The following is a 12,819-nucleotide window of genomic DNA, read 5'->3' as shown; positions in this document are numbered from 1 at the left end:
TTGGCCACACTCCCTTTTCCTTTCGGCACGAGAGAGTGTCTCCCTATTCCACAGCCTTGCCCCCACATTCCTGGGGTGAATGGACGCCTGTGGCCCTAGCTGAGGAAGGAGCTAGAGAGCAGCGGGAAGTTCAGAGCACAGGAGGAAACAGCAGGAAAGCAGCCAGAGACTTGGGCCAGGTCACAGTGCATTCCAGGAGGAAAAGAGAGTGGCAATTCATTTGAAACTAGGCCCATGGCAGTCGTTGTGACTTGTCCCACTAGAGCACCCAGGGCTCTCAGAAAAGGGTCCTAGGCACAATCTGCAAAGAGGCCAACAGCAAATGTATGTGCCCAGGCTTGCTGCTGCCCTCTTTGGTTCCAGGTTAAACAGGCTGCAGGAAGCGACTTCTCCTGACGACCTTCCAGCCAAGGGCCTCTGAGGGGTGAGGGTGGAGACTGAGCAAAGGCCTTTGAAAGAAAGCCTCTGGCTCCGCAGAGCAGCCGCCGTCTTCTCCTCTTCAGCGCTTACCTTGCACTGCCACTTCCCCTCAGGCTCCCTGCGCATTGACTCCCTTAGAACAAGCTCTGCCTTTGCTGCTGCCTTCAAGGCTTGCCAGTGCTCCCACAGGCCCCCAGGCCATGGAAAGGTGTCCCTAAAGGCACTTGGGACTCCAACATCCAGGCCCGAGTCATTCTTCCAGAGCTAGGAATAGGCCCAGAACGGAAGCAGCTCCTGACACTGAACTTACTGAGTGCTGGTACTTGATATTTAGAACCTGATTGGTCTTGGAAGACCTACCAAGGAGATCACCTTTGTCACCGGTGGATTGGTCAACAACCTCAACTCCTATGGAATAGACATCACTGCTATGTGCAGCGGACTCACCACCTACATGGCTTACGAAGTTCACAGTGAGTGCAAGCAATGGGAATTCTCAGTGTTACTGACCTGGCCTTCTTGTCTCTTGGGCCATGACTAAGGCACAATTGCTGCCCTTTGACTTGTAGTCAGACTGAAACCAAGGCCTTCCGAGCAGTTGCACAAAGAGTTGCACCTCCACACATCAGGATGGGAACAGGGTGGTGTCACAGCCCCTCATAAGTGACCCGAACAAAACCCTTACAGCTCCCTTCACGGCAGCTTAATGGGCCTTCTATTTGGGCCCAGAGTGCTTTGGCTCACACTGCGCTCCTCTGTAACGCGCAGCCAAAAAGAAGGGTCGGTCTATGGACCGCTGTCCTTCAGGTCCGAGCAGACTGACACGTTGACCCAGGCAGCCACCAAACCCTTGTGCTTCACAACACTAAGCCAAGTGGCTTTGATCCCTATAGGTTTTTCCCAGGGGCAACAATCCCATTCCCCAGGGCTTTAATGACCGACACTTGGTCGGATTCTTTCTCAATGTCACAGCCCATGCGACTGGGCCCATGAACTGGCAGCAGCCTCACCACGTCATGCCCAGCCCTTGCGATTCACAGCAGTACAGAGTGCACAGAGCTGTGATTTCTGCAGGGGAAAGCCCAAAGGGTGCTCAAGAGCATGTCTTTGTCAGCATTCCTTGCTGAGGCACAGAGCTGGTGATCTTTGGCGACTCCAAGAGAATCTGTCCCTCACACAGCTCGGTCCCAGCGCAGCAATTCTTCAGAACCTGGCTGGCTCTGAGCAACAGCACCACCCTCCTGTAGAAAGGCAGCCAAGCTCTTAGGCATTAGCTCATGGGCTCTTGTCTTTTCTTTCCCAGCATTCCAAGGACCCCAGGTGAATCTGGCATCCTGCATTACCCTCGATGTCCTGAGAGTTGTGGAGCTGAAGTACTGCCAGGGCAATGGCACTACCAATTTCCCGGTGAGAAATCCTTTGACCTTACCTTTCTTCTGCCAGAAAGAGGAGGGTCTCCAGAGCTGCTGCCCAAAGCCAACCCAGAAGGCTTTCTTGCCTGGCATCTCCTCTTTTGCCAGGTTCTAGGGTATTTGACCCAGCTTGAGAGTGCAGATAATGAAACAGAGCAGTGAGGCAGTAAGACATTTCCATCCCAGACCTTGAACATAGATTTGCAATGGTCAGTGCCCTTGCACACATCTACCTCTAAAGGCACCAGATGACAGCTGTCAGATGCAGCAATGATTCACTGAATCCGTGAAAAAAATTCTTATGGCCTCTGCCCACTGCCACAGCCTTGATTCTGAGTGCTTTGGAAAAGACTCAGCCAGGCACTTCCCGGAGGGCAGCATTTCCATTCCAGCGGGGATTTGGGGACAGATTTGGGGACGTCACTGTCTCCCTTCAAAGACAAATTGTCTTCTTTCCCTTGGCGTTTTAGTCTCAGCAGATTCCAGGCATCCTCCTCAACAACACGCAAGTCATCGTTGGTGGCCAGTCCCAGATTGTGACCATCAACAGGCAATGGCGCGTGGCAGTCATTGAGAAAAAGAGCTTCAGCGGGTCCTGGAAAACCATCTGGAACTACAACACGGTGAGTGGCACGGAGGGGGCTCATTCCAAAACCATCGACGGAGACTGGCTCCGCAAACAGCTGACCCAAGGACAAACATTGTTTCCTTATTCTGAACATTAGGAGTCCATGATGCGGGGCAGAAAGTCTCAGCATTTCTTTTCATCCTGATTCTATCCCATTGCTAACAGTTGGAAAAAACGGAATTGTGAGTGCTGAATCCTTTTCTTTCTCAGGGCGTCATTGCAACCAAAGTCTCACAACAGAATGCCTGCTACATTTCCATCATGAACAGAAACGAGATGCCCCGCTTTGATAATCTGGCCCGCCTGGCACAGGAGAGCAGGGTAAGCTTCCCAAGGAGTAGCAGGTTTCTCACCCTGGACTTCATTGGGCAGTTTCTTCATGTGCTTTTGCTTTCTGGAAAGGACAAAGTTGTGGCAGGGTTTCTTTCACTCAACAGAAATGCAGATTCATTGTAGGAATGCTTTGTCCAATCAAGAAGGGGGCTGCAGCACCCCCTCCTCCACTTTCTCTGTGCATTCTGAGCTCTGCAGCCTGCTGGGTAAACCTGTTCTTTGTGGAGTCCTTCCGTGCTTTTCTTCCACTGCCACTTCCCATCAGGTTCCCTGCAGACTCCCTTCAAAGGAGCTCTGCCTTTACTGCTGCCTTCAAGGCTTGCCAGTGCTCCCACAGGCCCCCAGGGCATGGAAAGGTGTCCCTAAAGGCACTTGGGACTCAAACATCCAGGCCCGAGTCATTCTTCCAGAGCTAGGAATAGGCCCAGAACGGAAGCAGCTCCTGACACTGAATTTACTGAGGGCTGGTTTTTCATATCTAGAACCTGATTGGTCTTGGAAGACCTACCAAGAAGATCACCTTTGTCACCAATGGATTGGTCAACAACCTCTACTCCTATGGAATAGACATCACTGCTATGTGCAGCGGACTCACCACCTACATGGCTTACGAAGTTCACAGTGAGTGCAAGCTTTGGCAATTCTCAGTGTTACTGACCTGGCCTTCTTGTCTCTTGGGCCATGACTAAGGCACAATTGCAGCTCTTTCATTTTCAGACACACAGACACCAAAGGCTTCAGCAATTGCACAAAATGTTCAGCACCTCCACAGATCAGGACTGGAGCGGGGTGCTGCCCCAGCTCCCATAAATTATCCAAAGCAAAGCCTTACACCTCCTCTCAGGGATGCTTCATGGGTCTTCAATTTGGGCCTAGAGTGTTTTGGCTCACACTGCACTCCCCTGCAATCCCTAGAGTAAAGAGGAGGGGTCAGTCTACAAACCACTGTCCTTCAGGTGACATGTTGATCCAGGCAGCCAAGAAACTCCTGTGCTTCACAACACTAAGCCAAGTGGCTTTGATCCCTATAGGTTTTTCCCAGGGTTTTAATGACCTACGCTTGGTCGGATTCTTTCTCAATGTCACAGCCCATGCGACTGGGCCCATGAACTGGCAGCAGCCTCACCATGTCATGCCCAGCCCTTGCGACTCACACCAGCCAGTGCATAGAGCTGTGATTTCTGCAGGGGAAAGCCCAAAGGGTGCTCAAGAGCATGTCTTTGTCAGCATTCCTTGCTGAGGCACAGAGCTGGTGATCTTTGGCGACTCCAAGAGAATCTGTCCCTCACACAGCTCCAACAGTCCCAGCGCAGCAATTCTTCAGAACCTGGCTGGCTCTGAGCAACAGCACCACCCTCCTGTAGAAAGGCAGCCAAGCTCTTAGGCATTAGCTCATGGGCTCTTGTCATTCCTTTCCCAGCATTCCAAGGACCCCAGGTGAATCTGGGATCATGCATTACCCTTGATGTCCTGAGAGTTGTGGAGCTGAAGTACTGCCAGGGCAACGGCAATTGGAACGGCAATTGGAATGGTAACGGCAATTGGAACGGCAATTGGAACGGCAACAACAATTGGAATGGCATTTGGAATGGCAACAACGGCAATTGGAATGGCATTTGGAATGGCAACAATGGCAATTGGAATGGCATTTGGAATGGCAACTGGAATGGCAATAATGGCAATTGGAACGGCAAGTGGAATGGCAATTGGAATGGCATTTGGAATGGTAACAACAATTGGAATGGTATTTGGAATGGCAACAATGACAATTGGAATGGCAATTGGAATGGCATTTGGAATGGTAACAATGACAATTGGAATGGTAACAATGGGAATTGGAACGGAAACAACGGCAATTGGAATGGTAATGGCATTTGGAATGGCGGTTGGAATGGTAATTGGAATGTCAGTGGCAATTGGAATGGCAGTTGGAACAGCAATGGACAGGTGAGAAAACCTTAGCCCTTTGATTCCTAGATCGAAATGAGAGAGCTCACAAGTGTCTGCCCAAAGCGAACCCTGATGCCCTCCTAGTCTGGCTTCATCTTTTTTGAGAGGTCCCTGCTTGTGGGTGCAGATGCTTTAAAAGAACAATGGGTGATCAGAGGTTTCTGTCTGGAACTTTGCGTGTGGATTTACTGTGCCCAACTCTCTTGCATGTATCAGCCTCTAAAGGCATCAGATTACAGCTGTGAGATGTGGCAATGATTCACTGAATCCATGAAAAGAAGTCTAACAGCCTTTTTTTGTTTGTTTTTATTTTAAATATCTCTTCCTCATTTGAAAATATACCTCCACTGCCATCTCTCCCTGGATGAGAGCACTTACTCTCTTCTTGCAGGGATTTTTCTAAATATGTGAGCTTAGACTTGCTACTTGCACAGACTGAAAATATTTTATGTGGTTTTCTTATCTCAGCAGACAGATAGCAACCAACAAATCATTACTGATGGAGATTCCCATATCTCCATCTCTGGCGGAGACTCTCAAATCTCCATCTCTGGTGTCTCACAAAGCATAAGCATCAATAGTCAAACACAAAAAGCAATTATTGAACAAAAGAGCAACCGTTTGTCCTGGAAAACCGTCTGGAACTACAATATGGTGAGTGGCAGGGAGAGGGCTTGTTCAAAAAGGATATGAGGAGACTGGCTCCTCATACAGGTGGCCCAAGGACAACGAGTTTTCTTTATCCTAAATTTTGGAGTCCATGATATGGGGTAGAAACTCTCGTCATTTGTTATTGTCTCAATCCAAAGTTTAGTCCAATGTTAACCGTTGGAAAAAATGGAATTGTGCGTGCTCATTCATTTTATTTTACAGGGTGTCATTGCAACAAAAGTGATGCAAGAGAGAACATGTTACATTTCCACCATGAACAGGAATGAGATGCCCACCTTTTCTGCCCTTGTCAAAGTGGCTGCACAGAGGGGGGTAAGAATTTAATGGAGGAATCACTTCGAATGTTGCTCAGTATTTGAAAGTAAACAGATGTGGAAGACTTGCTATTTTCAAAGCCTTTTAAACCATTAGGTGTTTAGAAGTGATTTATATCACAGTGTTAATTATGTAGTTCAATTTATTATGAATTATATTTTATTTTAAAAGTTTCATAAGTAATAATAAGTTCTTTAAGGTGAAGGTTTCTAATTTTTAATCAATGTTGTAGATACCCTGGGTAATTTTTACATTGTTTGCAATGAGTTTTTATACTTACCTCTTTTTAATCCTTTGCTATGACCCAAGAGCGTAAATCTGTGGTAAGGTACCCTTTATAATCTTCCATGCCTTGCATGGTAAAGAAATTAATTTCTTTGGTTGAGGTGTATTTGATTAAGAATAAATATCCCAATAAGGTTGAAAATTTTAAATCATCTCTCAAAATGTTTGCAAAAAACAACCATGTTAGCATGAGTTATGCCCACTAAATTAACATGGACATTTTAAAAATGGTATCAGCATTTAGTATACCGACCTTTGGGAGGCACTGGCTTCCACTGAAGACTCAGAATTGAGTCCTTAAAAAATCAAGGCTTTAAAGAGCAAGAAAACCTACGGGGCAGGAAAAAACCAGCAGAATGTTATCAGTAAAGGCATAAGCAAAAAGATTCAGCTTTAGCTATAGATCGTGGCTTGCTTGTCCTAAGGAGCATGCTCCAAAGCAAATCTCAACACCTTGCTTCCCCTGTGAGAAGGCTGCATTGTGCAGTCAGCTTTCAGAAACCCTTTCATCAAAGTCCATTATTTTAAAGCCTATATATGTAACAATCAGAGCCATCACTGCCAAACCTGCCTATACACTGGATATCAACAGGCCATTTCTTCACATGCATTTTCTTACTGGAGAGGATCAGGTTGTCTCTAATGGCTTGGTTTACAGTCTCTCAACAGTAATGCAGATTGGGAATTTGTTGTACGAATGCTTTGCCAAAAGAAGAAAGGGACTGCAGCATTCCCTCCCCCAGCTCTGCTTTTCTGAGGATGCTGAGCTCTGCAGCCTGCTGGGAAATCCCTTGCTCTGAGGAGCCCTTCAAGGCCCTTAATCCTATTGGCAGACCAAGATCTCAAAGTTCCTCGCACACTTTTCAGTACCAAACTGCATTGGTCAGCTCAGAACACGGCCTTGCAGCTGCTCTTGGCCACACTCCCTTTTCCTTTCGGCACGAGAGAGTGTCTCCCTATTCCACAGCCTTTCCCCCACATTCCTGGGATGAATGGACGCCTGTGGCCTTAGCTGAGGAAGGAGCTAGAGAGCAGCGGGAAGTTCAGAGCACAGGAGGAAACAGCAGGAAAGCAGCCAGAGACTTGGGCCAGGTCACAGTGCATTCCAGGAGGAAAAGAGAGTGGCAATTCATTTGAAATTAGGCCCATGGCAGTTGTTGTGACTTGTCCCACTAGAGCACCCAGGGCTCTCAGAAAAGAGTCCTAAGCACAACCTGCAAAGAGGCCAACAGCAAATGTATGTGCCCAGGCTTGCTGCTGCCCTCTTTGGTTCCAGGTTAAACAGGCTGCAGGAAGTGACTTCTCCTGATGGCCTTCCAGCCAAGGGCCTCTGAGGGGTGAGGGTGGAGACTGAGCAAAGGCCTTTGAAAGAAAGCCTCTGGCTCCGCAGAGCAGCCGCCGTCTTCTCCTCTTCAGCGTTTACCTTGCACTGCCACTTCCCCTCAGGCTCCCTGCACCTTGACTCCCTTAGAACAAGCTCTGCCTTTGCTGCTGCCTTCAAGGCTTGCCAGTGCTCCCACAGGCCCCCAGGGCATGGAAAGGTGTCCCTAAAGGCACTTGGGACTCAAACATCCAGGCCCGAGTCATCCTTCCAGAGCTAGGAATAGGTCCAGAATGGAAGCAGCTCCTGACACTGAGCTTGCTGAATGCTTCTATTTGTTTTTTTAGAACCTGATTGGTCTTGGAAGACCTACCAGGAAGATCACCTTTGTCACCAATGGATTGGTCAACAACCTCAGTTCTTACGGAGCAGACATCACTGCTATGTGCAGTGGACTCACCACCTACATGGCTTATGAAGTTCACGGTGAGTGCAAGCATTGGCAATTCTATCTTTAAGTGATCTGGCCTTAGTTTCCCTTGGGGAATGACTGAGGGATAATTGCTGCTCTTCCACTCTGACACGCACAGAAACCAAGGGCTTCAAGCAGTTGCACAAAATGTTTTACAATTCTAGAGATCAGACTAATACAAGGTTGAGGCACAGCTGCCATAAATGATCTGATCTATACCATTACTACCTATTTTTGTGAAGTTTAAGGTGGCTTAAATTATTGCATAGGAATTTATACATAGATATCCTCTGCAATGCCTACACTAAGAGAAAGGGTGGCTCTAAGCACTATTGTTCTCCCATTTCTCTATTATAGACCCAGTGTTGTTTCATGACTTCAAAGAGATTCTTTGTCTATTAAATGATTTCTTATACAGCAATTATTGACAACCTAGTTCACTTCAAGCAACAAAAATGATCTCCCATCGATTACCTAAGAATATCTTCCCTACGAACTAACTGTAATTTTTTTTTTGTTTTTTTAAAGGACCCCAATATAATCAACAATCATGCATTGCACTTAATGTCCTGAGACTTGTGGAGCTGAAGTACTGCAGGGGCAATGGACAGATCTGAAAACCTTACCTTTCTTGAGCCGAGATCCAGCCTTTAGAGCTGCTGCCCAAATGCTGCCCTGATGCTGCTCTTCCCTGACATCTCTTCTTTCAAGAGTTTTGTTCTTGATGGTTCGGATGGTGAAACAGATCATTTGTTGACTAGAGCTTTCAATTAAAAACCTTTTGCATAACCTCTGGCTTGTTTCTTATTAGTCTACCCTTCAATCTTCTTGGAAACGTTCATGGAAACCTTTTCATTGTCTCCCTTCTGCCCCATTTGAGCCCTTCAACTGCCCTTTTCATTGCCAGCTCTCAACACAAGGCACACCCAGACAGCTGGACAAGCCCCAGGGTGTGCGTGGCACAAACAAGTTAGGATTTTCCTTCTCTGTTCAGGGAAAGATGCCTCACATTAAAACTCTTGATTCAGGGGGCACAAAAGGAAAGAAGTGCACAGCAATAAATTTGCCTTTTTTAGGGGAAGGGGAGTCTCTGTGGAATTACAGAACAATTAACATGGTGTTACAGTTACAGCACAGCAATGCTTATTTTCACACAAAACTAAATTTCTCTCTTTTCTTCATAAGGCCATATATTTTTAAATATGTTCTATGTTACCCTGATGAAACATTACAAACCTACGGAATAACTTATAAAATTGCCAGAGGAATTTGACCCCTTATTTGACACTGTCATCCACTAAAAAACAGGTAGAGAGCAGAACCCTTCAAGTGAAGCATCAAGTGAAAAGTAAAATTGCAGCATTTCAGTTCAAGCCTGATTAACAATCAGAAATTCAAACATGTAAAGGAGGATTCAATCAAGTTATGCTGAGATTATATGATCACAATAAACTCTCAAAATGGTGACTCATAGGGTTTTTCTCCAGGTACTTTTCATAAATATTTACTTTATCAGGGAGTCAGCAGGTAGTGGAAGAAAAGGTAAAGAGTGAAGCAACACCTCTAAAAACCAACATAGTTCTCCATGCTCCCATTTGCACTCAGATGAGCGTGCCATGCTCTACATAAAGGCAAACATTTCTGACATGGTCTAGAAAACTGTGGCTCAAGAACAGAATTAATCACATTTCATAGTTAAAAGAAAACCCTCAAGCTCCAGCTTCAAGGATGAAACCAGAAATAATTTCATCAGTTTTTCTCTTGCTAGACAGCAAGGAGCAGAAAAAATACATGAAAATATGTGTGCACAGAATGAAACACTAATTTGAAGAAAGGATGAATTCTGGAATGTTTCTTATCCTTGGGAAGCTGCTGCACAGTGGGAGAAGAATTTACTATGGAAACAGAATGCCTTGAGCAGAGCTTTAAAGAGGACATAGAGACAAACCTGTACTGGAAAGAAAGAATGGTCTTATGCAGACAAAGCCCCATTCCCTGCCCCTTTTTCTGTCTCTTCTACTGCTGTCACTAGATCTGTGAGCCATGCTTAATGGCAAGTGCCCGAGTTGTGCATGTGCTACACAAACTGCTCAAGCGCTCAGAAACTGACGGAAGATGTGGAGGGTCAGGGCTTCAAGGGTGATGCATTTCTGTAATGGCCAAGTTGGCTTGGATTGGTGGAAGCCAGGGACAAAACTACTTTCCAACTCATTGCTAACAACACTGGAGGGAGGATGATTGTACGGCTTGGTTTCTCTTGCCTTTCTTCAGGAGGGCTCAATCCATGGAATTTCCAGAGGCTAAAAGATTTTCTAACATACAAAAAAGACTTTGATGTGTATTTGGTATCTTGGAGGCTAAGGACATAACCTGTCTCCATTTGGCATCCACAATTCAGTCTGATTAGAAGACCTATAAATCTTTCTCCTTGGTAGTTTATCACTTTCATTCACTGTATTTGACACCTTGAGCAAAGTTCGAATGGATGTGAAAGAGATGAAAAGCCAAGCACTCTGCTCACAGCGCTGGTAGACTGCTGCATCTCCTTGGCATTCATGGAGGCCGAGCAAGGCCCCAGGCAGGAGCAGAAGGCCAGAGTGTGGCTCTGAGCATCACAAGTGACAATTGGGTCTCCCCTTCCCAAAGGAAGAAAGATCTCCTGGCTTTTCCAGGAACAGCTGCAACAATGATCCTTGGCAACGGATGGTAGAGGAGAAGAGTGCTCAGAGACAGATCAGAGTGACACCAAACCCCCATCGCACCAGTCTGGCAATGCAGACAAAGCTTTAGTGTGCAAACCCACCCTGAATTGCAGCCAAGGGCACAATCAGCACATGGGGACTGGCAGAAATGTTGTCAAATACAAAGCACTTGGAGAGCTAGGAAGTGAGCTCCTCTGGGAGTGCTGCTTCTGGAACCTGGAACAGGCACAGCAAAAAAAGCAAATCCAAATTACCACAGGCTCCTGGGGCATGGCTCTGTATATCAAATTCAGAGAAAGATTAGAATCTACTTCTTAATAACAGGGGATATAAAATGCCCCATGTCACTGCTCCCTCACGCATGATTTGCTACCTCTAGTTTCTGGTTCCTTTCTCAAATCAGCCCTTAGGCCATCATCAGGTGCTACTCTCCTGAGGAAGCTCTGTGAAGATTCAGGGCCATGTCTGACAAGCAGAGAGCAGATCCTGAATGAGCTCAGAAAGGAAGGTCAGCAAAAGACCTCAGCAATTCTCATGACTTAGAATGAAGCGCATCGTGTCTGGGGACTCACTTAACATTTTTAGCACAGCAAGATTACTACAACCTTGGTTTGTGTAGTGGTTTCACATTTGCTGAATTCTGCTTGTTAAATTTAGTGTAGCGGTCTAAGTATTTTCTTGCTGTGAAAATAAGATTAGGAGAAAAGACAGAACAGGCTCAACTTAAAAACAGATCTATTAACACACACCAAAAGAAAGAGGCAAGAAAAAAAAATTAAAATGAAAGCTTTCAAAGCACTCCCCTCCTCCCTAACAATGGTTCACTTTTTCACATACAACATAAAGAGACAAAACCTGTAATTTCCAGTCAGTTTCACCATTTAAAAATAATCTTTCATCAGTTCTAAATGGAAAGGGGTCTCTCTTAGGAACTTCTATGGAATTTTTCCACTGACAACAAAAATTTGTCTTGTGGGTCTCATCTCTCAAGAAGACAGCCACCCAGAAAACTGCCTTCATGAGGTCCTTCCCAACAGCAGTTTTCTCAACACTGCATATGGGCCATATCCACTTCTTAGGGGTACTGTTTAAGGATGCCTCTTCTAGTATAAAACAAAGATTCTCCCATCTCTAAAATCATCTTCATCTGAAAACCTAAAAATATCTCCTTTTCTTCAGGAGCAAAGAGCTTCATATCACTTTTAACTAGAGCTTTACAACCCCACCAACAGCATTCATATGTTACAGGAAAAATGGTCCATTATCCATAGTTTACCAGAGATGTCCAGCCAAATTAGGCCACTCCTCTTCCTTTGTCCCAAATAATCTTTTAACTCTCTCCTCACTAACTTCAGTTTCATGCTATGTCTCTTTATAGTTCAATCACTTTGTCTGTTCTCACTTTGGGAAGGGCCAGTCCTCTGAAAGTCCCATCTGCTGGCAGGAAAGAGTTAAAAACTTGCCCAGGCCTGAGGTGCTCATGTATTCTCTGCCGGACGGCAGCTGCAAAAATCTCAAAGTCATACCGGTAGAGGAGGCTGGTGGACGCTTTCTTTTCCACCCCTCGATCTGATCCAAGACAGCTCAGCTCAGAGCTGCCATCAGTTTGCCAGCTCCCTTTCTTCCCTGCCAACTGCTACCGGGCGCGGCCGTGGCCTGGGCCCCTCTGCCGTGGCCTCCAGCACGCGGCCAGCCCTGCCGAGCCAGAGCCTCCCCTCTCTCCCGCCGGCAGCCGGCGAGAAGAGGGGCTCAGCCGGCCGGGCCGCTCCCCGCCGGCAGCCGGGGAGAAGAGGGGCTCAGCCGGGGAGAAGAGGGGCTCAGCCGGCCGGGCCGCTCCCCGCGGCAGCCGGGGAGAAGAGGGGCTCAGCCGGGGAGAAGAGGGGCTCAGCTGGCCGGGCCGCTCCCCGCCGGCAGCCGGGGAGAAGAGGGGCTCAGCCGGGGAGAAGAGGGGCTCAGCCGGGGAGAAGAGGGGCTCAGCCGGCCGGGCCGCTCCCCGCGGCAGCCGGGGAGAAGAGGGGCTCAGCCGGGGAGAAGAGGGGCTCAGCCGGGGAGAAGAGGGGCTCAGCCAGCTGGGCCGCTCCCCGCGGCAGCGGCTCCCGGAGACCCGGCCGGGCCTGGCCCAGCCGCCCAAGGGGGAGCGAGCCTAAGCCAGGCCCCGCTGCTGACCACGATGTTACCTGGTGGCTCACCGGGAAAAAAGAGAGACGGCTCAACCAAAGCCTCAGTTTTATCTGGGTATTACCAAAAGTCGCATTCTATTTTCTCAGTGGTCAAATCACCTGCCAATGGTTAAGAACTGGCCCTTGATA

General features: G+C 47.3%; 1 protein-coding gene across 1 annotated transcript in view; it reads left to right on the top strand.

The window, feature by feature from the left end:
* The window catches only part of LOC134562995 (uncharacterized), a 65,028-nt gene extending 56,362 nt beyond the window's left edge, over positions 1 to 8,666 (top strand). Inside the window, exons 76-85 of the mRNA XM_063420705.1 lie at positions 755 to 893; positions 1,724 to 1,827; positions 2,303 to 2,455; positions 2,671 to 2,781; positions 3,276 to 3,414; positions 4,223 to 4,740; positions 5,215 to 5,397; positions 5,617 to 5,727; positions 7,684 to 7,822; positions 8,337 to 8,666. Coding sequence (XP_063276775.1) covers positions 755 to 893; positions 1,724 to 1,827; positions 2,303 to 2,455; positions 2,671 to 2,781; positions 3,276 to 3,414; positions 4,223 to 4,740; positions 5,215 to 5,397; positions 5,617 to 5,727; positions 7,684 to 7,822; positions 8,337 to 8,425 — 1,686 coding nt within the window. The 3' untranslated portion in view covers positions 8,426 to 8,666. The remainder of the gene's footprint in view (positions 1 to 754; positions 894 to 1,723; positions 1,828 to 2,302; positions 2,456 to 2,670; positions 2,782 to 3,275; positions 3,415 to 4,222; positions 4,741 to 5,214; positions 5,398 to 5,616; positions 5,728 to 7,683; positions 7,823 to 8,336) is intronic.
* Positions 8,667 to 12,819: the final 4,153 nt, after the last annotated feature.

Source organism: Prinia subflava, chromosome 32, assembly GCF_021018805.1.
Source record: "Prinia subflava isolate CZ2003 ecotype Zambia chromosome 32, Cam_Psub_1.2, whole genome shotgun sequence".
Classification (NCBI taxonomy): Eukaryota; Metazoa; Chordata; class Aves; order Passeriformes; family Cisticolidae; genus Prinia; species Prinia subflava.
This window is presented reverse-complemented; position numbering and strand designations above follow the sequence as displayed.